This window comes from Postia placenta (genome assembly GCF_002117355.1).
Source record: "Postia placenta MAD-698-R-SB12 unplaced genomic scaffold POSPLAscaffold_5, whole genome shotgun sequence".
Taxonomy (NCBI): Eukaryota; Fungi; Basidiomycota; class Agaricomycetes; order Polyporales; family Adustoporiaceae; genus Rhodonia; species Rhodonia placenta.
The window spans coordinates 905,935-927,731 of NW_020169836.1; the positions used below are offsets into that span (position 1 = coordinate 905,935).

The 21,797-nt window shown below is 50.1% G+C and overlaps 4 protein-coding genes across 4 annotated transcripts; all 4 read right to left on the reverse strand.

Annotated features, from left to right (window-relative positions):
* Nucleotides 1-701: 701 nt before the first annotated feature.
* On the reverse strand, nucleotides 702-4,836 carry POSPLADRAFT_1139592 (hypothetical protein; the record flags this gene model as incomplete). Its single annotated transcript, XM_024485063.1, has 24 exons — nucleotides 702-943; nucleotides 998-1,040; nucleotides 1,090-1,157; nucleotides 1,212-1,387; nucleotides 1,443-1,488; nucleotides 1,539-1,584; nucleotides 1,640-1,807; nucleotides 1,857-1,897; nucleotides 2,024-2,119; nucleotides 2,168-2,229; nucleotides 2,280-2,343; nucleotides 2,394-2,565; nucleotides 2,622-2,882; nucleotides 2,908-2,926; nucleotides 2,949-3,004; nucleotides 3,096-3,203; nucleotides 3,258-3,319; nucleotides 3,374-3,436; nucleotides 3,549-3,728; nucleotides 3,773-3,871; nucleotides 3,924-4,050; nucleotides 4,080-4,349; nucleotides 4,406-4,743; nucleotides 4,791-4,836. The coding sequence occupies 24 exons, from the start codon at nucleotides 4,834-4,836 to the stop codon at nucleotides 702-704; spliced, it is 2,853 nt and encodes a 950-aa protein (XP_024340164.1).
* A 2,005-nt stretch (nucleotides 4,837-6,841) lies between these two features.
* On the reverse strand, nucleotides 6,842-7,963 carry POSPLADRAFT_1139347 (hypothetical protein; the record flags this gene model as incomplete). Its single annotated transcript, XM_024485021.1, has 6 exons — nucleotides 6,842-7,016; nucleotides 7,208-7,267; nucleotides 7,323-7,367; nucleotides 7,409-7,434; nucleotides 7,569-7,596; nucleotides 7,902-7,963. 6 exons carry the CDS (start codon nucleotides 7,961-7,963, stop codon nucleotides 6,842-6,844), a joined length of 396 nt encoding a protein of 131 aa, XP_024340165.1.
* Nucleotides 7,964-9,730: 1,767 nt separating this feature from the next.
* POSPLADRAFT_1074014 (hypothetical protein) lies at nucleotides 9,731-13,186 on the reverse strand (the record flags this gene model as incomplete). The annotated part of the gene is made up of 22 exons (XM_024482661.1): nucleotides 9,731-9,998; nucleotides 10,051-10,117; nucleotides 10,172-10,196; nucleotides 10,249-10,331; nucleotides 11,089-11,247; nucleotides 11,301-11,490; nucleotides 11,550-11,574; nucleotides 11,633-11,690; nucleotides 11,743-11,770; nucleotides 11,828-11,887; nucleotides 11,958-12,058; nucleotides 12,125-12,170; nucleotides 12,220-12,235; nucleotides 12,295-12,306; nucleotides 12,373-12,397; nucleotides 12,454-12,509; nucleotides 12,567-12,592; nucleotides 12,654-12,679; nucleotides 12,731-12,748; nucleotides 12,806-12,914; nucleotides 12,981-13,073; nucleotides 13,125-13,186. The coding sequence occupies 22 exons, from the start codon at nucleotides 13,184-13,186 to the stop codon at nucleotides 9,895-9,897; spliced, it is 1,389 nt and encodes a 462-aa protein (XP_024340166.1). The 3' UTR covers nucleotides 9,731-9,894.
* A 2,216-nt stretch (nucleotides 13,187-15,402) lies between these two features.
* Nucleotides 15,403-17,721, reverse strand: POSPLADRAFT_1140232 (hypothetical protein; the record flags this gene model as incomplete). Its single annotated transcript, XM_024485145.1, has 14 exons — nucleotides 15,403-15,483; nucleotides 15,603-16,005; nucleotides 16,065-16,089; nucleotides 16,148-16,205; nucleotides 16,258-16,285; nucleotides 16,343-16,490; nucleotides 16,663-16,708; nucleotides 16,758-16,773; nucleotides 16,990-17,052; nucleotides 17,191-17,216; nucleotides 17,270-17,287; nucleotides 17,339-17,447; nucleotides 17,507-17,599; nucleotides 17,660-17,721. The coding sequence occupies 14 exons, from the start codon at nucleotides 17,719-17,721 to the stop codon at nucleotides 15,403-15,405; spliced, it is 1,176 nt and encodes a 391-aa protein (XP_024340167.1).
* Nucleotides 17,722-21,797: the final 4,076 nt, after the last annotated feature.

Consider the following 21,797-nt stretch of genomic DNA (forward strand, 5'->3'; position numbering starts at 1 on the left):
ACATTGGAGTAGACACTTTTATGCGGATTTTCCTCCTCTACCTCCCCATCCACCTTTTACAGGGCTAAGGTTCACTACGTAGCACTCGGATGTCTACCGATGCAAAAGGATTCGTGTTTGTAAATTCGCTCGCTGTTAGTCACGTCGGCATCTTTTCCCCGAGCTGATGGATAGACTGAAACGGCAACGGGCGCCCCAAATGCAGCCATAATTGATGGCTGAGATTGAAACCCATCACCGTTTGGTGAACATACGTAACGCCCAATATCACACCTTGAGATTCAAAAAGAACAAGCACAACATAAGCATCTTCTGGAAAGGAACGGAATATCCTGTGAAGGCCCATGGTATCACGCCCTCCGGTTCTCCAAACAAGCGATCTATCTCTGCAGTACCATTCGAAACACTGAAAAGCAGGCATACCAAAGTGCTTACTGAGTATGCCATACCATTCTACTAGTTCCTCACTTCCACAATCGAACCAGACGGCATGCTAGACAATGTGGCGAAGGGAGTATCTATCTAGAATATAAACACTGGTCCCATGTATAAAACGGTCAAAGCACAAGAGCTTCTTATGAGCACGGTGGGCGTAGTGTAGTGTAGAATACAATAACAGCGAGAACATAGCATAATGTAGCAAACGGCAGAACAGAAGCACAGCAGAGGAACTCGTCAAAGCTCAAATCACCGTCCGTTACTCACAAAGAAGCCAAGAGATGTTGAACCCATGCATTACCCTCAATTTGAGGACGAAATTGTTCGACACATCTCTTCAGCTTCTCCAGTTCGGTGGCGGCAGAGTCCTCAGAGTCTTCCATCACGATATCATCGCCGTCGCGCTCTGATATCTGTGATGCCCATGTTCGTAGCAGTTCTTCGACAATGCGGGTACCTTCTTCGACGACCTCTGGAGGCAGCTGAGATTCTCCAGCCTTGGATTCTACAAGCACACATGAGCATCACCGCCTCGGTGTTCGCATCTGTCGTGACGTACCGCTGTTGAAGTCTTCTAATTCGTCTGCCGTACGTTTCGCAAGCTGAGGAGCAATGTCAGGATGGAGAGATATGCATTGATGGGCGGCATACCTTCACGACATTTTCAGGAAAGTTCGCCAGTTCTGCGACATGGATACCAAAGCTCTGATCGCATACGCCTATACGTACGTGTGAGAACAGTTGTCGTGGGGAGTCCAGACCTCCATACATACCTGGTTCTACCTTGTACAGCAGAGTGATATCGCGTTCACGAGCGCTATCATCTGATTTCGAGACATGTGCAACGACATGGAGATTTTTGACATGTGGAATCTCTTGATCGAGTGCGGTAAGTTCATGGAAATGCGTTGCAAACAAGCAGAATGCGTGGATCTCCGATGCAACATGTCTGCGGGAATCACAATTACTCGCCTGTGGCTCAGGCTATAACGGATACGACGTACTCAGAGATGGCCCAAGCCAGGCCGAATCCGTCATACGTAGACGTGCCTGAATTTACATCAATTTTGGGACATTTGGAGTACTACCATGTCGCATACCTCGTCCTAGCTCGTCGATGATAATGAGAGAATCCTTCGATGCCGACTAAAACAAGAATTGGTGAATGGTATTTTAAAGCCAATACAGTGGAAGAACTTACCCTAAGTATAGTAGCCGTTTCAAGCATCTCGGCCATAAATGTTGATATCCCCTTGAGTTGACTGTCGCCAGCACCAACACGACAGAGAACTGAATCAAAGATGGGTATGCTCGCTTCTGAACAGGGAACAAAGCTGCCCGTTTGCGCCATCAGGGCAATCACACCGGTCTGAAACCGACGTCAGTGGACGGAAATAATCAACACTCTATTCGCGCACCTGTCGGATATAAGTGCTCTTGCCGCCCATGTTGGGACCCGCTATTGAATATTCAGCACATAGTAGAATTATCACATCACAATCTTGATACCCACTTATGATCTGGAACTCGCTCTCGTCTACACGATATTGTCAATACCTGTCAATCAAAGTCTGACAAGACTTACTCTTTATCATTTCAACGTCATTGGGAATGAAGCTCATGTCATCTTGAACCTCAAGGCACGGATGCCGTGCATCCTTGAGTATCAAGCTGCCGGAACCTAGGTACATCATTAGGGATCTGCGACGAAAAAGGTTCGCGTGCAGACCTTTCTCCATCAATTTCGGTTTGACATAGGATTCTGGCGCATTGACCGCCACGTGTGCGAAGCTAGAAAATACATGAGTCGGCAAAAGGCAGGAGTAATCAGTCGACCACACCTTACGATGACATCTAGATGCGCGAGAACATTGTTCCAGGACTCAAGGACGGGAGTATAGGTCGCTGGATAGCCATCAACATACATTTCAGGCACGTGGACGTACGCGACTGACCAGCAATATTGACAACTTCCTTGACTAAACCGCTCTGCGTTTTTGAGTACATCTGCGTCGTCTCTTTGTGGTCGTCTGACAGCTCCTTCAGGGTCGTTGTCGTGAAGAACTGTCCACTTTTGAGGGTACCGAGATCTATGTACTTCTTCGAACGATGGACAACGTTCCAATCCTACGTATTCATAATTAGTTACGGGAATAAACGGCTGAAGAAAAGCTTCTGCTTACAGATTTTGAGACCCGGAAGCAGTACCCATGTGTAGGTGAATTTTCCAAATGCAGCTTCTTGTCCAGCTCAAACCCGAGGTCCCGACCAACTTCTTGATGCTCTTCATCGAGGCTATCGCGAATCTCCTTGAGCTTATCTGCAAGGGCTTGGAGACGCGAGTCATATTCAGGCTTGATGACGAAGTTGTGGTTTTCAAGCTCATCGAGGTCAAGTGTCTGTTGCACCATTTCTGAGTACTTCGATAAGCTTATGTCAAAGTCCTGTTTGGATGTAGAATGTGAAAACATGCCCGGGATGTGTATGACTGAGGAAGACATACCCGTAACTTAGCAAGATAGGCTTCATCGATGAGTGCTTTATAATCTTCTACTGTCTCGACACCCTCCAACGTGGCGATCAGGCCCTCGAGCTACATACCCAACGAGAGCCTTTAGTATCAACACGGAACTCAAATGGTACAAGCTCGTGCATACTTTCAGGATCGCTTGATATACGCGTACTACATCTTCAAGGGAGGCCACTGATTTTCCGAATCTTTTACAGATGCGATGCATATCAGGCATCATTTTTAGATACTCATCCTGTTCAAACATACATAAAGACCAAATTAATAAGGAAACATTATAACTACTGACCTGCAATGTCCTTCGTGTGCTCGTATCTTCGACGAAGATCTCGACTAAGTTTTGTCGCTTGTCTGTACAATCTCATGACTCAGTTGATAGGATTGGTGCAAGATAAAAAGACTAACGAATCTCATGTAAGTTCACGAGCGGCTGCTTGAGCCAGCTCCCGAGTAGCCGCGAGCCTTGAGCTGTCTTGCATTTATTGAGCAGGCCAAACAAGGTCGTGTTTTTGTTCGAGCCCTGCGAGAATGATATGAGAGCTGCTCGTTGGACTTGCAAATGATGAGCATACGATGTTACCAGGAGCCTCAGTGAGATTCAGAGCACGGAGGGCACTCGCATCGAGCTTCATGAACTGCGACAAATCGTGCGTGCGAATACTATATGCTCCGCGGTTGGACGGATCCGAGAGCAAAGAAAGATAGGACACGAGGGCAGAGAGTGCGGAGGGGGCGACAGGCAGAGACAACTCGGCTGCATCTTAGTGTTAAGTAAAAACCCGCATCTCAACAAACTCGACGTACGAACGACCAGCGAAGCATCAACGTTTGATGAGGATGGTAATGAGCTGGGCGTCAGCAGCTGTGCCATGTCATCCTTGATATTCTTCGCAGTGAATTCGCCTACCATACATGGGTCAAGGTGCATAAAATCTAATGATGGATCATAACATACTAGGTTTCCGCTCCGTGATGACAACACCACAACGCTCCAAGAGTTCCTTCACCTTTTTGAGCTCAATGTCTCGCTCTGTGGTACCGGTCGTTGTTCCTGTAGGAATCAGTGCCTCTTTGACAGACAGCTGAATGACCAAAGTCTACCCGAGGTAACGTCATTCTTGCCGGTTGATATTGATTCACACAATGAAAGACACACCTCAACATTTGAAAACAAGTCATTGTCAACAAAGTCCGCAACGCCGATCTCGCGCGTGTTGGTGTCTGCAAAGGCGATGCCAACGGTCTTCGTCTTTGCCTTCGATGACGCAGCAACAGCAGCGGGGGTACTCATAATCTTAATAGCCATAACAATAGGAGCAGAGAGAATATCTGTGTTGACGAAGAGCATGTCCTCCACAGCTTGGAGATTACCAGGCGACGCCTGCGAGGCGGAAGTCAGTTTGGCTTGAACAGGTGTGCTGGTCATAGACGACATACCTCCTTGTCCAGCTTGAACCTTGTTGCCTTCTTCCCCTGGCCGGCTTCTGGAACCCAAATCTCAACCTTGAGCTGCTTTGCTGTCAACGCCTCCCGTAGGAGGGTCTTCGCTACACTCTCCGTCAGGTTCACGCTCGGCAGACCTGATTTTCCGCCGGGCCCAAGGTATTTGATGACACTATTTGTGCGGAAGAAGTGCGCAGCGACATAGAGTGCGTCTGGACCGTGTGCTGAGTACCACTCATTGCGGAAGAATAAGCGCAGCGTGCCCGTCTCAGGGGATTTGGGTGGCAGTTTTGCGAAGAAACTGATAAAACCAGGGTGCGACGCATTGTCTACTCAAGCATGTCAATCCCAAGGTTATATCACGACCGGTTATGCGTACCTATCTCGTGGTCGGCGTCCTTTTCCTTGCCATACATCAGAGACATCTTGTTGTACCAGTGGTCCACACGTATCACTGTCGCTGACTGACTTGAGCTCTACAGGACGCGTCTTTGGGTTGTTCAGCTTCCTGGATTCGCGAGCGAAATATCACCAGGATACAGCACAAAGAGAAGTCGCGAAATTGCACGCGTGTCGACACGCTCGCTCGCGGTCGCGTGCATTTGCCATTTGGCCTCAGCCACCGCGTCGCGCGTCAGTCACGTGATTGCTTCCGGATAAGGTTGGCGTGTCCCACGTCGATCACGGCATGCCACGGAGGCAAATTTGTTGTTTGCTGCTTGCTCTCTTAGCTCTTTCCTCTTCCACATCCATCTAGTCAGGTCTTGTATCCTCCGTCGATCCTCAACCACCCCCTCTCATTATAAAGCTGAATACGCTGTCGCCCGCTCGACGTAACTATGTGCTGCGTTGAGCTGGCAGACGTCAGATTCAGCTACTCTGTTTATTGGTATTTATGATGTATGTGAACGCACCCCTTGTGTACAGACGCAGCGGCTTTTCCACCGCGGCCTCTGAAGTGGATTTACGGTGCAAGACTAATCTGAACGTTCATCGTTAATCTTCCTTTATTACATCGTCAATGTTCGCTTCTACAGCGCCGGTGTTTGTCACGGGAGATACATTTCTGATGATTTAGATACTAGATCCTAATGTACCACGATCTCAATATCTTCAGTCGCCATTACTAGATATACGACTGAACATGTAGCAGTCTTTACAAGAAAAATTGAATAATTAGACTAAATTCCGGTCGTATTCCCTATCAATATGTGATGTATAACGATACTGTGCTCTAATTTGGAGGCATTAGTGTTGTAAGCTTACGAGAACAAGATGGTAAGGAGCTGATAGCAAAACGAGGAGCATGACATTGTGGGATTCCAAACATGCGGCGAACAATGGCCGCTTCTATTCGCAAAAGCTGGCGTCCGTCAAACCTATTAGTATGATACATTAGTTGAGTGCGCAATAATACCTGCACAGTCGATCACGCACCGAGCTTCGCGATCAGTTGCACAGAATTGTCTTCCTTGTCTCCCTTTCCCCGAAGGGATGCGTGGTGGGACGAGGATGAAGCCGATGTGATGTCCTCTTCTTGTGCACCGGGAACGCCTGAGTCAGAGCCCTCAATCGTGACACTCCTAGTAATAGCGACCGTCAGTACGAATTTCACGAGGATTGGCTAAGTAACTTTGATTGGAGTAATCAACATACATGACTTGATCCTCTCGTGAGAGCACACTACGGAATCTTCGTTCAAAGCGCGAACCGGGTGACGAGGGGTTGAGTGGGTGGAGAACGATGACTGTATTCTCAGCTTGAGCAGCTACGTCGCGTAGCGATTCTCGTGCATTAAGCCTGATTTCGAGGTGCAGTCAATGTGAGATCACACTGACAAAGCAATAATGGGGCCTACAAAGCCAGAAAAGAGTTGATGTAGACTGATCCGCACATCCAAACGTATCAGCTCAATGTTCATTTCTCGCACAAAACGTAGCCAACGCACCCTTCGTCACAACAATCTGGACAGAGGTCTCAGCAAACGTACGTGGTCCTACCACCGTCTTCATACGGTTCGTTCAGCCAAGATTCAACTTCCGTGCGGGGGAGGGTAAGTTTACTCACGGCAATCATTGCCGACAACGAACCGAGACTGATGTCCAAGTTCTGTTTATGATGATGCAAAACATCTGATTGGCAGGCAGGCATACCTTGTACAGAAACCACCGTTAATGGTGTAGAATACCAGATTCATGATCATGCGGTCAGACCTGAGGAAATGCCAGTGATCGTTAGCATTGATGTCATGTACACGACAGACCGCATGACGGTAGATTGTGGAATGGAGATCAAGGGGAGACTTACCTGCGCCAGCCTGTGCGTTTGCTGTAGATCAGGTAACACAGGTACCCAGCGATCATTAAATCGGTAACTATCCACAAGGAGAGCAGGTAATATGAGGTCCACTGTTAGACGTTGCCCTGAACCTCATGATAATCGGCTAGTACGCTGAACAGAGCTTACCTTCTGTCCAAGAAGGACCTCCGGTGATAAGACGTCCGTCCTGGGCAGGATTTCAGCAACTTTCGTCATCCACACTTTAGCGATCACTTGCATTTCATACGAGGCTACTGTTGTATAAAGTGTTATTGGTTTGGTCCATCTCAAAAGCTTCGTTAAAAGTTGCGATTCTACTCACCTACGGTGGAAACTGTAACAGCAGAACTGTTGTAGATCATTCACAGCAGCGAGATCACAGGGAATACCCACCACACCCAGCGAATACAAAAAATGTCTTTATGAGGACATGTGTGGTTGAGGTTAGTTACAATTGATGCGAGCACAATCTGTGACCTACAATCATGCCCGGAAAGTAGAGACGAGAGTAGCTTAAGCTGCAAGTAGACGCAACCACTAGATATACAACATGACATGTAAGTGATACACTCTTGTTGTGAGAGGTACTTACGTAGCCAAATGCGGACCGTGTATAATCTGACCCAGGTGCATGGCTCTGTGACTGAGCGTTACAATACCATGGTAAAATTTACTCACACTTGGACGGAAGAAATGATGGTACCCTATAGGATAATGTCGCAGAATACTGTCCTAGCAAATAGCTATCTCTGCTTACGCTTAAAATATTTTGAACCTATCAATAGAAGAATATGAAGATTCTTTAATCACAGGATACACGCATGTCTGTTCGCCATACCTTCCAGCTCCATACAATTGACAGAAACCTAGAGTTATCACAGCAGTGAATGACCAAGTTGTAATAGACCACATGGGATGAGAATGCAACGCAGAGTGCGTCAAGCATCCTGTGAAAACAAAAACCTATCAGTGATGCGTCGACGATAAATGTAAATGTGCTATGGACAGTACCAGAGGTAGCAGACGGAACCCTTAATCCAGCCACGGTCTTTTGGAAACCTTGTGAAATACCAATAGACTTGTAGATTCGTACCCCCAAAGGCTCTGTAGATCGGTTGAATACAAGGTTGAATGGACATCTGAGAAGCACAGACGAGCAACGAGCACGTACATGGCAGACACAAGAACTCCAATTAGCAGAGCTCCGAACGTTGACTCGATGTCTTCGGTCATGGTCGCAAGGAGTCAACGACAAATTATGCAAGCCGGTGAATCGGCGCTAACACCAATTTTCGTCCCACAGCTATATAGGCTGAGTGCCTGCGAGCTCTCAAAAGGTACTCCACGCGACAGTGTTGATTGCGTGTGCAAACAATCCCCCTTCGGAACAAACATCAATCCGAGAGGCGATTCAAGGAGTTCTCTATCATTTATCCACTGGTCCACAAATATTCCGCAGGCATGATATCGATAGCCACAAGACATACCTTCAGCGCGATTTGATCGTTTCGCTCTTGCGGTATAGTGGTGATACCTTTCGACAAACTGATCAGACCGGGGAGAACGCTCGGGCATGCTAAAATGAACTACTATATCCTGACCTGCTACCGATCAGCCTGAGAATTGCCGAGGGCGCTGACCCGCAATGCCTTCTAAGGCGCCGGGTAGGCAGATACTAGGTTCTAGCCAGATGTGCGGGCACAGTGGGTGGTTCAGCGTATCAGAAAGGTGAGCGTGGATCATCTGGCGTGGCACGTACTGCGGTACTGTCACTGTCTGATGCTAGATTCACAGATGATGGAGGAGTGAGCAGGTGAATGAGCCAGAACAGCATCCGCAACTAATTGCACTCAATCAGCGGAGGTTCGAAGAAGGACGGAGACCATGCTGATACTCCCTGCAAGATGTATAATAAAATGCCCATATAGGGCATGATCCGTTAACATCGATACGTTTGAGTGGGATAGTGTGATTCTTGTGACAGATCCCTTGTGCCTGTATTGATTCGAAACGTCCACCACGCGATCATATGTGGCGCCGAGAAGTGCAGCCTCTCGAAATAGAAGTTGAACATAGCGACTTCTTCGCTGGATTCACTGTTCCACGAGGTGTCACGATACTGACAGGACATAGATCAGATACGGACATCCTGAGCCTGCGAAGGGTGAAAGGAAGCATCGACTCACGGTGTACAGGCGGCTAGGACCTGGCCGTTTAACTATAATCAATCCGTTCGTGTCATACAAAACCAACAAGGGGATACTAAACAGGAGAAGCTATGTTCTCGAAAAGGGTATCTGGACACCAAGGTTGTGTTACCGAAGCAACCGGAACGGCGGGTGTGCAAAAGAGGCTTGCTGGCAATATGTTATATTTAACATCTGTTCTGTGCCATCAATCTGCTGGGGGTCAAAGCGTACAATGAACCCTTTTTCTCGTTGCTGTAAGGAGTTCGAAAGGCTCAATTCGACGAGCATGAGACAAGCCAATTCATGCGAGACCTCTCGCCATCCTTGCGCCACAATCCGGCTACATCCGAGTTAAGATCACTTCAACGAGGTCAAGCGCCAGCCTTCCGCAAACTAGTGTTGCAAATTTCTCCAATACTGACACCCCCTTTCCCAATTGACCCAGGGTACAACGTCTTTGGTCGGACTGCAAACATCCCGAGTCTTAAGTGATTGCGGGGAATCCTGGCGGCAAGCCATTGCTGCCGACATCGAGATCTGATGGCTGTGCAGCCTGTGCAGCAGGGCACAATAATAGGAAACCCATGAACATTGCCTGCCAATGAACGCGCGGGAGTCGCACCGCCATCGAGAGCGGGTGCAAGATAGTCCGCAGCAAGTTCAGGAGCAAACACGTAACACGAAGGCATGTGGAATCGCTGCATGCCATCCACTTTTTGCGATATCCTACTTTGCGTTGTTGCTCAGCATGTCCATTCTGCAACAACAACATAATAGGTATGCAACTGTACAGCAAATAGATGCTGACTCTGGAGGAGCGTTAGGGGTGGGCGAGCCGCTGTATTTCTGTACATGCCACATCGAAAACAAACAGTATATACAAGTAGCTTGTATACAATCCGAATCGTTCAAGAAAGAAAGGATCAGGTATCATGATCGTAATCGTGACGCATGAAGCTTAATCAACTGGTAAGTTTACCGGACGTAGTTTCCAGCTGTGGCACCGTAGCTGGGCGCAGCACCTGGAGCAACACCAGGGGCGCCGGTGTACAAGGGCTCGTAGGTGCCGCTCCCAACATCTGCAATGAAGTTTAGTGAGGTCGCAGCAGCGACGACTGGAAGCGAACGCACAGCGGAAGCCACCACGCCCGTACATCTCCTCAGCCTTCATCTTCTTGTATATCAGCCAGAATGCATGCTGAAAATGGCACTCGTAAGTCCTTGCGACAACTTGGTAGACATGTCAACGCACAATGTGCCCGGGGAAGTATCCGAAACTACGAGATGATCAATATCGACGACACGAGCACCTCAGGCAACACGACGCACATTGTGAGCAAGATGTTAATGAGGAGGTCGCAACCGCAGCCAGAAATGAAGGCCACCGCAGCTGGCGGGAACAGGATGGCGACCTGGTCACCTCGAGTCAGTTCCCGCCAAATAGACCCTAAGTCCTAAAACACTCGCCAGAATGAGACAAACGTCTGAGCCTCGAACCATGTTAGAGTAGTGTGAGGGTGGGTATGCAAAGTCGGAGGTTGGTGGAAAGCAAGCCTGGAGTAAGCGTGGTCCAAGTTATAACAACCTGGAGGAGGGGAACTGCGCCGCGGCTCCGCCCGGCCGGACCATGCGGGCCGTGACGTCACCACGCGGATAGTAACCAAATTCAAAATGAGCCGGCCAAATTGAGGGCTTTTCCATCTTCTTAATGTCATAATGTCATGGACACCTCAGAGCTTTCTCCAAGCTCATCTTAGTTGGTTTGTTCAAATTTTCTCCTAAGTTTTCTCGAGCTTGCCACGGTACCACTGGCAGTAGTATTTGCTCGATTCACAGACAGAAGCTGTTCGTAAAGCGACACAATACTGGAGGTGTAGGAATAGCACGAATGGGTAGCGGACTCTCCGCACACAACGCTATGGTCATGATACAACAAATTTCATGGTTATACATTTGGAATCTTCGTCAGAATCCCGGCACCTGCCTATCTTGTCCTCGATACACTGTCACCATAAAAAATGACAAGACCAGACAGACAGTATGTCACTAGCTAGGGTTCCACATCATAGATCATACATTAGAGGCGGTACTGTCTCCCCAGTGGTCATCCTATATTATTATCACTCATCATTCCCTCAGTCGACTCCCAGTAAGGCATTCAGCGCGCACCTTATTCTTGCTTTCACGCAAGGTCTGTCCATAGCGGAGCATACTGCGCGCTGTATTATGGATCGCATACACATGTGCTTGAGGTGGCGTCGGCAGCGGCCCGGGAGATGAAGCTTGCTCCTTCGAGAGAGATATCATGACGCCTTCGTTCCTCTCTCCCTGCGGAAATGTAGGCGGGGCATAGCACTTGATGATTTTTTTTCAGATTCCACGTCCGTGTACGAGGATCGAGGACCGCCTGAGTCATTATCGATATCACTTTGGATATTGATCGTCTGTGGCAATGCGGGTGGCTTTGAATCATCTGTGACCTCAGGAGTCACAGCGTGCTGCAATGTATTCAGGACATAGTCTCGCGTCATGCGAAAATCGGACCCGCGGAGCGAGTTCCGCGCATTCAGCCTGCAAATGGGGGCGTCCATGAAGAACACATCCTGCCAGTATATCCCAGGAGAACTCACATAGCAATGTACGAGTTCACGTATACTAGAGAGCATATTTATTAGCAAGGAGGATATTATTACACAGGCCCTTCACCACGTACCCCTTGGCAGCAGAAACTCGACAGCGGCAACAATGAAAGTACGTGGACTGATCTTCATCTGAAATGCGATAATAGTGGATCGAACTGAAGGCAATGCAAGCGTTACCCACCGCAATGATCGCTGCAAGAGAGCAAAGACTGGATTCAAGACTGAGCACGAGTTTAACTGAGACGGAGTAGGCCGTCCGAGCTCACCTGGTGATGATGCCAGTGTTGACGGTATATAGCATGAGTGTGTTTATCAAGCTGTCCGTTCTGGTAAATGAGTCATAGTTGATGAGCGTTGTGGGCCACGAAGAACGTATAGCATTGTTTGGGAACCCACCGTCGGTACCCAGTGCGGCTGATGCGCAACAGAAAGCAAAGAGACGCCGCGATTACCGCATCAATTCCAGGATACACTGACAACGGGTAGTATGTAATCCACTAGGATACACAAACCATTATCGTTAATCCACGGAAGGTGTAGATTGTATGATCGCTTCCTCTCACCTGGTGGCCTAGTAAACCGTTGGGAGTCGCGTTTGCGGGCGCGGTTCTACGCCAGATTGGATATTGATCTGCATTGGAAATGCCATTGAACTTACATCTCGTGGGAAAGCACTGTCGAGGGGCAAGCGGTTCGTATCATACCTCAGGAGAAGATTTTGTCACCAGCTCACCTAGACTAGCAGCTGTGAATTGGAATAGGAGACGATCAGCACTTCCGAGGTGGCATTTGGCAGCGACATGCGGCACACCATATCCAGCGCATACGGATATGGACTGAGATATCGTTGCGTCAGAGATCATAACTCGCCGAATGCCAAAATAGGACTCACAGCAATTCCAGGTAGGAAGCGGCGTATGCGGGAATCGCGATTGATTGAAGCGTCCACTAGTGCCTTAAATTGAGACAATGGCGGCTGGACGCATAGATGGGGGAAGGACTCACATATCCAGATGCGGTGGACATATAGTCTATCGTCCAACCAACTGCATCAGATCTTCGTGAGCTTGCACACATACTACACGGACGTACGTTTGCACAAAAAATATGCAAATTGACTGCAGTCACCACCATTCAGTCGGAAAGCGCGGGAGGTACGTGCCACTTACACTCAAAATATCTTGCGCCTACCCATGTTGGCGTTAGAAGTGCAGGCACGAGCATGCTGAAACACATCAACGGACCTTGAAGTTCCAGTCGATAACCAACAACGCCTCAGGGTTGGTATAGTCCGTGATCAAATACTGATATATCAGATAGAAGGAGAATGATACACATAACGCATCGACGATCCTACGTAGGTGCCACGGGATGTGTTGGAGTTATGGCAAGGTGGAACGGGCAGCGCGCTCGACGTACCATAACGCACATACAGAGATCTTGGTCCACAAGGGGTCATTTGTGTACTTCTTGAAGTATATGTACACCTGCAGATTAGCGATACCGAATAGTCTGTGCAACATGAGAGGATTCCAACATTATGTGTGTCGCTGGAGGACGTACATCGACGACATCAGCACCCCCAAGAGCATCGCACCGAATGAGGTGGCGAAACCAGACGGCATCTTGGTATGATTCCTTGCAATCGGTGTTGAACCAGAGTGTCGTAATCTACACCGTCAGCAGGAGGTCAGGTTAATGAACCGATGTGGCGTTGCAAAACACCAGCGGAGTACGCACTTCTAGCGGGAGGTACCAATGGGTATGTTGTGTCGTTGGCCTCGACAGGCCCGACCTACGTCACGCTAGCGCGATAATTCTCTGTGTGTTAGCGTCTCTGAAGCTCGGTCCTGAACCTTGTTCTGAACCGCAAACCAGCTGAACCGAATCGAGGTTCAGGTGCGGTCAGGTTCGGATTCGGACATTAGAGCAGCAGGTCTGGTTCAGCGTTCACGAGCTGCCCATGAGCCATGTGCATGAGGCCTTGTACCTAGGACTAGGTTCCAACATCAATGTCCACGATCCTGACGCACAGCAGCGCGAGAGACGCCAGCAGGGAGACAGCGCCAGCACGTCGCGCAGTAGCAGCACGCTCTCCGCGTCCGCAGTGTGCGCCCAGCGCACGATCCGGCCGTCGCCCCACGCCTGCACGCGCTGCTTCTACACAATGACCACGTTTGCGGGTTGTTTCTACCGCTGGAGCTCCGCGAGTAGCTCCGACGTCTCCCGTGCGCGGCTCTGCGGGAGATGGCTCGCTGCGAACGACAGCATGAGCGGATAAGCACGAGGCTGTGAGAACAGGAGCACTCACGATTCATCCTCGAGTCCTGCCGAATTGAACAGACGACTGTGACCACTTCAGGCAGCCGGCGGAAAGGATCCCCGTCTTTCGGTAAAGTACATCTCATTCCCGTTCGATAGCAGTTCGAAATCGGACCGAACCCACTGAACCACTTCGGCAGGTTCGGTCCACGATCAGGTTCGGTCCGAGGCCATCATCAGAGGTTCAGGTTCAGGTTCAGAGCCTAGGGGGGCCGAACCTGGATCGAACCCGAATTTCAGAGACCCTAGTGTGTGCACGGCTCTCCAAGTACCAGACTGAGCAGGGCTATGACAAGCCAACGCCAGCGCTGTTCTTTAGACGACATTGCTTGTCGAATGTGACAGTGAATTTGAGTTCGTGTCTTGACGCCTATGTACACGTACAATACGTACAATATACAATAGATGGACCCTCGTCGTCATCGATGCCTCGCGCTGTAGACATCGTAGGTCCCATCGCAGTTTCAGCCAACGCACTCGGATACCACCTGATAGCTGCGGGCATGACATCTACGAGTCGCCGTAAGCCTCGGACGAGTGGATCAGAGATCCGAGTGTGCAGATATAGCTTCTGTCGCAATGCTTTTATGTCCGCTTGCGATTGCGACAATGCTCGAGTTCCGAGCCGTGGACAGAACGTCTTGTGTGGGAAGCTCTCTGAAGCTGTGGTATCTCGTCGGTAAAGTCCGTGTATCAAACCGTATTGATCCGCGAAGGGCATTCGTGCACCCTCCTGCACCCGTTTGTCTTTAATCTTGAGACCTTTACAACTCCGTCCTTTTGGTCAGAACGAACGCTTGCATACCTCGTGCACTTTCTCCGGCACACTAATCTGCAACACCCCGTTCAATGGCCATAGCGGATCGCGGCGTCAAGCTTAGCGTGGCACGACGCGTCTCCGATACCCACTGAGCCGCCCTCCCTCCCGCCAGTGGCGACGTAGAATCAGAACAGGGATGTGCCGCAGTGCTTCCTGTCATAACTTGATGCTCTGGGACCTCCTCGGTGAATCGGATTCAATTAGATGGATCATGATCGTGCGTGAGGTACTTAGCTCATGCCCTCGCGCATCTGCAATCATACTACCACTACGATGCGCTTGATTATCTCAACACACTCCCAGTGCACAGATATGAATGGTCCAGTCTTCAAATTCTCTGAGCTTATCTCAGCTGGTTTGTTTATTTTTCTCGCGCTTGCTACGGTACCGTTAGCAGTACTTGCTCTATTCACAGACGAGCGGTTCGTATAGCGACGCGCTGCTGGGGGTGGGGGGAGCAGGGGAATCAAGCGGATCGCTATCTTGGTGGCTCTTTGCTCTTCGCGTTGAGTTACTAGTTATGATATCAGATGCATAACATCCGACGTCGGGCGCAAGCACAAAGCACATGTTCAGTGGCATCCAAGTTGTTTGTCTTGTCCACATCTGCGCTGTGTGTGGAAAGCGGAGTAGGTGGCAGGCTCGCCGCACACAGCCATAGTCATGGTATAACAGATACATAGCTATAAACCGAAATCCTCATTGGAATCCCGGCAGCTGCCTATCTTGTGTTCGATACACTGTCACCATGAAACGATGACAAGACGAGAATATCATTAGCTACGGTCACACATCATAGATCATACATTAGAGGCGGTGCTGTCTTCCCAGCGGTCATCCTAAATCGTCATTGTTCATCATTTCCTGAGTCGATACCCGGTAAGGCATTCAGCGCGCACCTTATTAGTGCTTTCACGCAACGTCTGTCCATAGCGGAGCATACTGCGTGCTGTGTTTTGAATCGCATACACGTGTGCTTGAGGTGGTGTCGGCAGCGGCCTGAGAGATGAATCGTGCTCCTTCGAAAGAGATATCATAACGTCCTCAGTCCCCTCTCCCTGAGGGAACGTAGGTGGAGCATAGCCCTGCGCGACGGCTTTGTCGAATTCAATGTCTGTGTACGAGGGACGAGGACCGTCTGAGTCGCTATCGATTTCACTTCGGATATCGATCGTCGGCGGCAATGGGTTTGGCTTTGAGTCATCTGCGACCTCAGAAGTCATAGTACGCTGCAATGTATCCAGGACGTAGTCTCGCTTTATGCGAGAATCAGATTCGCGGAGCGAGTTACGCGCATTCAGCCTGCAGATGGAAGCGTCCATAAAGACCACGTCCTGCCAGTATATTCCAGGAGAACTCACATAGCAAGGAACGAGTTCACATAGACTAGAGCGCACGTTAATGAGTAAGGAGGATATTATCACGCAGGCTCTTGACCACGTACTCTTTGTCAGCAGAAACTCGACAGCGGCAACAATGAAAGTATGCGGACTGGTCTTCATCTGGGGCGCAATGATAGTGGATCGAACTAAAATAAATCCAAATGTTACCCACCGCAATAATTGCTGCGAGAGAGCAAAGACTAAAGTACAGACTGAGCACGAGCATTACAGAGACGGGGTGGGCCGTCCGAGCTCACCTGGTGATGATGCCAGTGTTGACGGTATATAACATGAGTGTGTTTATCAAGCTGTCCGTTCTAGTGAATGAGCCATAGTCAATGGGTGTTACGGGCTCCGAAGAACGTATAGAGTCGGGTTGGAACCCACCGTCGATACCCGGTGCGACTGATGCACAGCAGGAAGCAAAGACATGCCGCGATTATTGTATCAATGCCAGTATACACTGACAACGGGTAGTATGTGATCCACTAGGATATACAAGCCGTCATCGATTATCCGCGAAAGGCGCAAGTTGCATTATAAAAAAAAGGTCAGAAAGAAGATCGTCTCCTCTCACCTGATGGCCTAGCAAGCCATTGGGAGTCGCATTTGCGGGCGTGGTACTACGCCAAATTGAATATTGATCTACGTCGGAATTACTATTAGACTCACATCTCGTAAGAAAGCACTATCGAGGGACAAGTGTTTAGTATTATATCTCGAGAGCCACTGTTACCAGCTCACCTAGACTAGCAGCTGTGAATTAGAATGGGAGACGATCAGCACTTTCGAGATCACATTTGACAGCGACATGCGGCACACCAGATCCAGCGCATACGGATATGGACTGAGATGACGTCTCGTCAAAGATCATAGTTTGTAAAAATGCCAAAAGACGACTCACAGCAATACCAGGTAGGAAGCGGCGTATGCGGGAATCACGATTGATTGAAGCATCCACTGGTTCCTTGAATTGAGACAATGTGGACTTAACGCATAGGTGGAAAGAAAAACACACATATCCAGATGCGTTGGACATATAATCTATCGTCCAACGAGCTGCGTCAGGTCTTCGTGAATTTGCACACCCACTACACGGACGTACGTTTGAACAAAGGATATGCAGATTGTCTGCGGCCACCACCATTCAGTCCGAAAATGCTGGAGGTGCGTGCGCCACTCACACTCAGGATATCTTGCGCCTACCCGTGTTGGCATTAGAAGCATGAGCACGCTAAAACACATTAACGGACCTTGAAGCTCCAGTCGATGATCAACAACGCATCAGGGTTGGTATAATCCGTGATCAAATACTGATAGATTAGATGGAAGGAGAATGCTACACATAATGCATCGACGATCCTATGTACGGAATATGTTGGAGTTATGGAGGAGTGGAACGGGCAGCGTGCTCGACGTACCATAATGCACATACAGAGAACTTGATCCACAAGGGGTCATTTGTATACGTCTTGAAGTATATGTACACCTGCAAATTAGTGATACCGAATAGTCTGTGCAACATGAGAGCATCTCAATATGGTGGCTGCCAACTATATCGCTAGAAGACGTACATCGATGACATCAGCACCCCCAAGAGCATCGCACCAAACGAAGTGTCGAAATCAGACGGCATATTGGTATGTTGTTTGGCAACCGATGTCGAACCAGAGCGTCGTAATATACACCGTGTCAGCAGGAGGGCTGTGTGGTTCCAAGCAGCCGCCAAACTAGATGGTGTCAGTGCCCTTAAGTACTCGTGAGAAGCGCGGAAAAATCACATTCTAACCTCCAGGTGCACGCGATGCTAAAGCGCCCTCAGGAAACGGGAGCGCCGAACCTCATGACACCTCTCAACGCTTATAGTATCATCTATCTGTCAAGGAAAGATGGATGTTACGGAGAACACAGACTCGATGGTCTATATCAATACATAGCAATATGCGGAAGGAACTGTACCCCGGAAAGAGCCTGAGCGGCATCGACCACGAGGCATCATCATCATACGGAAGCATCTGTTCGACTTCCACCGATGCACACAATGCGAAGTCGGGGTTAATGAAGCGATGGAATCATGTCAACATGACACTACACGCGGTAGCGCAGAGATAAATGATACACAGTGGCGTTGCGAAACACAGCGGCATACGCACTTCTGGCAGAAGGTATCAATGGGCATATTGTGTCGTGGCCTCAATGTATGCCGCGTCAGCGATGAACCTGCATGCGTGGCTCTCCAAGTACGAGGCTGAGCAGGACGACGAACATGCAAGGTCAGCGCTGTTCCTCAGCCGATGTTCCTTGTTGAAAGTGGGCCGTGGCAGTGATTTTGAGATCGTATCTAGAAGCTCAGCATGGGCGCGTAGATAGGAATGATACCTGAGTTTGCGTTTGACGGGGCATGTCACAGGCATTCAACATGATAAGTCTAGCAGAATGTGTACAAGCATACAACATGCACACGTACAATAGATGGTCCCTCGTCGACGACAAATCCCAAGACCTAATCGGCTAACACAGCGGGGAGGGGGACATGCAAACGCTGGAAGAACAGATCCGCTGGTGCCCCAGCACTAGCCTCGCGTGTAAGGATGCGTGCAATCCCGTTGACATACCTCTACCTTCTGCCGGGATGAGTTGTACCTCAGCAGTCAACATCCTCTTCAGCTTGCCCTACGAGTTAGGGGATCCAGGCAGACATAAATACTTCAAAATGTAGACATCGTGGGTTCCATCACAGTGTCAGCAAATGGACTGTGCCACCTGATAGCTGCGGGCACGACATCTACGATATTCGGCCAGTCGCCGTAAGCCTCGGACGAGTGGGTTCAGAGATCCGAGTGTGCCGATATAGCTTCTGCTGCAATGCTTTGATGTCTGGTTGCGATTGCTACAATGCTCGAGTTCCGAACCGTGTAGAGAAGTCCTGTGTGGGAAAATTGGGCATCGTGTTGGTCAAGTCCGTAGATCAAACCTTATTGATCCGGGCAGTGCTTTCGCGCACCCTCCTGCAGCCCATTTGTTTTTAATCTTTAGACATTTAAAACTCCATTTTTTAAGTCAGGTGAACGCTTCTGTGCCGTATGCACTTACTCCATCGTGTTTTCAACATCCTGTCCAGTAGCCACAGCGAATCGCGCTTTCAGCTGGCGGCGCAGAACCAGGACGGGTGTGCCGCCGTGCACACAACTGTAGTACTCTCTGTTGTCACCTGAGGCTCTGGGACGAGCTCGGTGGTTCATTCTTAATCAGGAGGTGTAATCGTGGTCGTGCGCAAGGTACCTAGCTATGATATCCGGAGTCGCCGCAGGTTGAAGGAAGTGTCTACTCTCAGGAGAATACTTAGCTCATATCCCCGTGCATCTGTAACCCAACCAGCGCACAGGTGTGAATGTTCCAGTCTTTCGTGATGCCAGCCCGCCAACCTTCCCGCGTGACGTTTCGGAGTCACGATCGACACGGTCACATGACCGCGTCCAAGCCCCGCCACGTCGCGTCGCGTCGCATCCAATGACCAATAACCAATAAACGCAGCCAACAGCGGGAACGCGCGCACGCCGCAGGGGGTGATAGATTCACGATGTGAAAGATCGAACAATTGGTCGATTGGTCGATTGAGAACGACTCAGGATTCAAGGGGGGTATCACCGGAAAGCGTTCCCGGCGAGCAGGCCCACATCCCCTGCGCACTGGCCGTCGGATATGTATATGTCCACGCGCGGATCCTGGATGCCGGGGCCGAGCCGTGCCCAGCGATCTGCAAGGAATGTCGGAGTGGTGTGGGTATCGGTGCTGTGAGGCACAATATATATATATCCATCATATCAGAGTGCGGCACCTTCCAGCTGCCGGAAGAATTACTATTGCCGCCTGCTGCAAAATACGACGGGGTGCAGTTGGCACTCGAACGTGGGACGTGGCGACGCTCCCTGGCCGTGGATCTTGTGCTCACCGGGCCTTTGCGTGGTAGTATGATACCCTTCCCGCAAAGCCCGCACGGCACGCGTGATGCAGTGGTATGTCGGCGCCCCCTCCCGGAGACACATTCATGGCTCGTACGCATGCGGCCCCCCTCCTGTCCACTGTCCATCGGCACTGCCCGACCCAAGGCATGCGGCATTGGTGGCGCTGCGCAGGCAGCGAGGAATGCCGGAAGACGCTCGCACATGTGTCAGTGGGGGACGTCGACGGGGACCGCAGCCCCCCTCCCCACTGACTGCTCCTAACCACGATGATGCCTCGGATTCGCGGGAGCGCCATGTATCAGCGAAGAGAGATCGGAAGGGCGGATCTGCACGGTGTTGGTGTTAGCGCCGTGGAAGCGGATGGGAGACGTGCGATCGCCACTATCACTATGGGCATGCCGGGTGGGAGGCGCCGGCGGGTGCTTGCTAACGGCCTGACGAGGGGCTGGCATCGACTTTGTAAGGGACGTGTACAGTGCTGACTGCCGGCGCAGGCTGAGAGATGCGTAGCAGTCAGTCGTTTACGCAAGCAACATTTTGCATGTGTACCATTGGCGGGAGAGACGCCAACACGGTAGGGCGAGCAACACCAAGGTGAGAACATGACGTAAACGATCAGTCGTTCCGTCTGTTGAAAATCGTATAGCTACGGACTGATTCAATAGGACATTAGTAGATACTTACCGAGACTTACCGCCACCGATCGTTACATTACATAAGCCATCGTTGGCATAGACGCGACGTTTGCGCCGCTACAACTCAGGCCTCAGCACTCGCATTAACTGCTCGAGCGCTGAGTCACTCCTTGTGTCGTGTCTCACAGCGCGACTCCCACAGCTCATACCTTCAAAACCGTTCACGTGAGAAGCGGTCCCAGCCAATACGGTGCCGCGAACGACGCTGCGCCCATGGATACTGCGAACAGACGTCAAGATGCAGATTGCGTCGACGGGTGGACGCCTGTGTATGCCATGTCCATAGCGGGCACTCGTGTAGTAAGATGGAGGGCGTTTAGAGGGGGTGTGTCATCCCTGACTCACCGAAGATGTGTCAGACAGCCTCGCGAACTGGGCTGACCGAGGAGGGGCGCTGGATCAACAGGACCACATATGAGCCCAGATGCGCCCAACCAAATGAAGCACAAGCTTTCCACGGCAGTGTTGTGCGAGTCGTCGAATGATCGTGCGACTGTCGTTTAGTCGCATGATGTCAGTCGAAACGACTACAAACGACGACGACTGTTCCCACGGCGGCGACTATTCCCACGACCATTCAGTCACACCTGACATTAGAGGTGATGCGGGAATGGAGGGAGATTTGGCCACAAAATAATGTACACAACAGGATGTGATGTTAGCAAGATATGTAAATGAAAATACATGTATATCCTATTGGCAGAGACTCAGCACTCAGTCAATACTATCTTCTGCATTGAAGATGAGAAGTCGAGAAGCTCATACAACTCAACTTCATCCTGCAAATATGTCCAACCCTCTTTTCCATCCTTGCGGCATCTTGAAGTCGAATAGATCTCTCAATGACAGAGAGAGGCAGCCAAGTAAAGTCATTGGGCCCCCTCATCCCTTGATCCGATGCGTCTTTGGGACTCTTCGGGCGCGTGAATATCGGGCCGTGTCTGCGCAAGCCGTGGGAAAAGTCGCCGCGACTTTTCGACTGTCGTACAGTCGTCGATTAATCGCCCCAGTCGTGGGAACGACTGGGACGACTGGCAGACGACTGGCCCAAC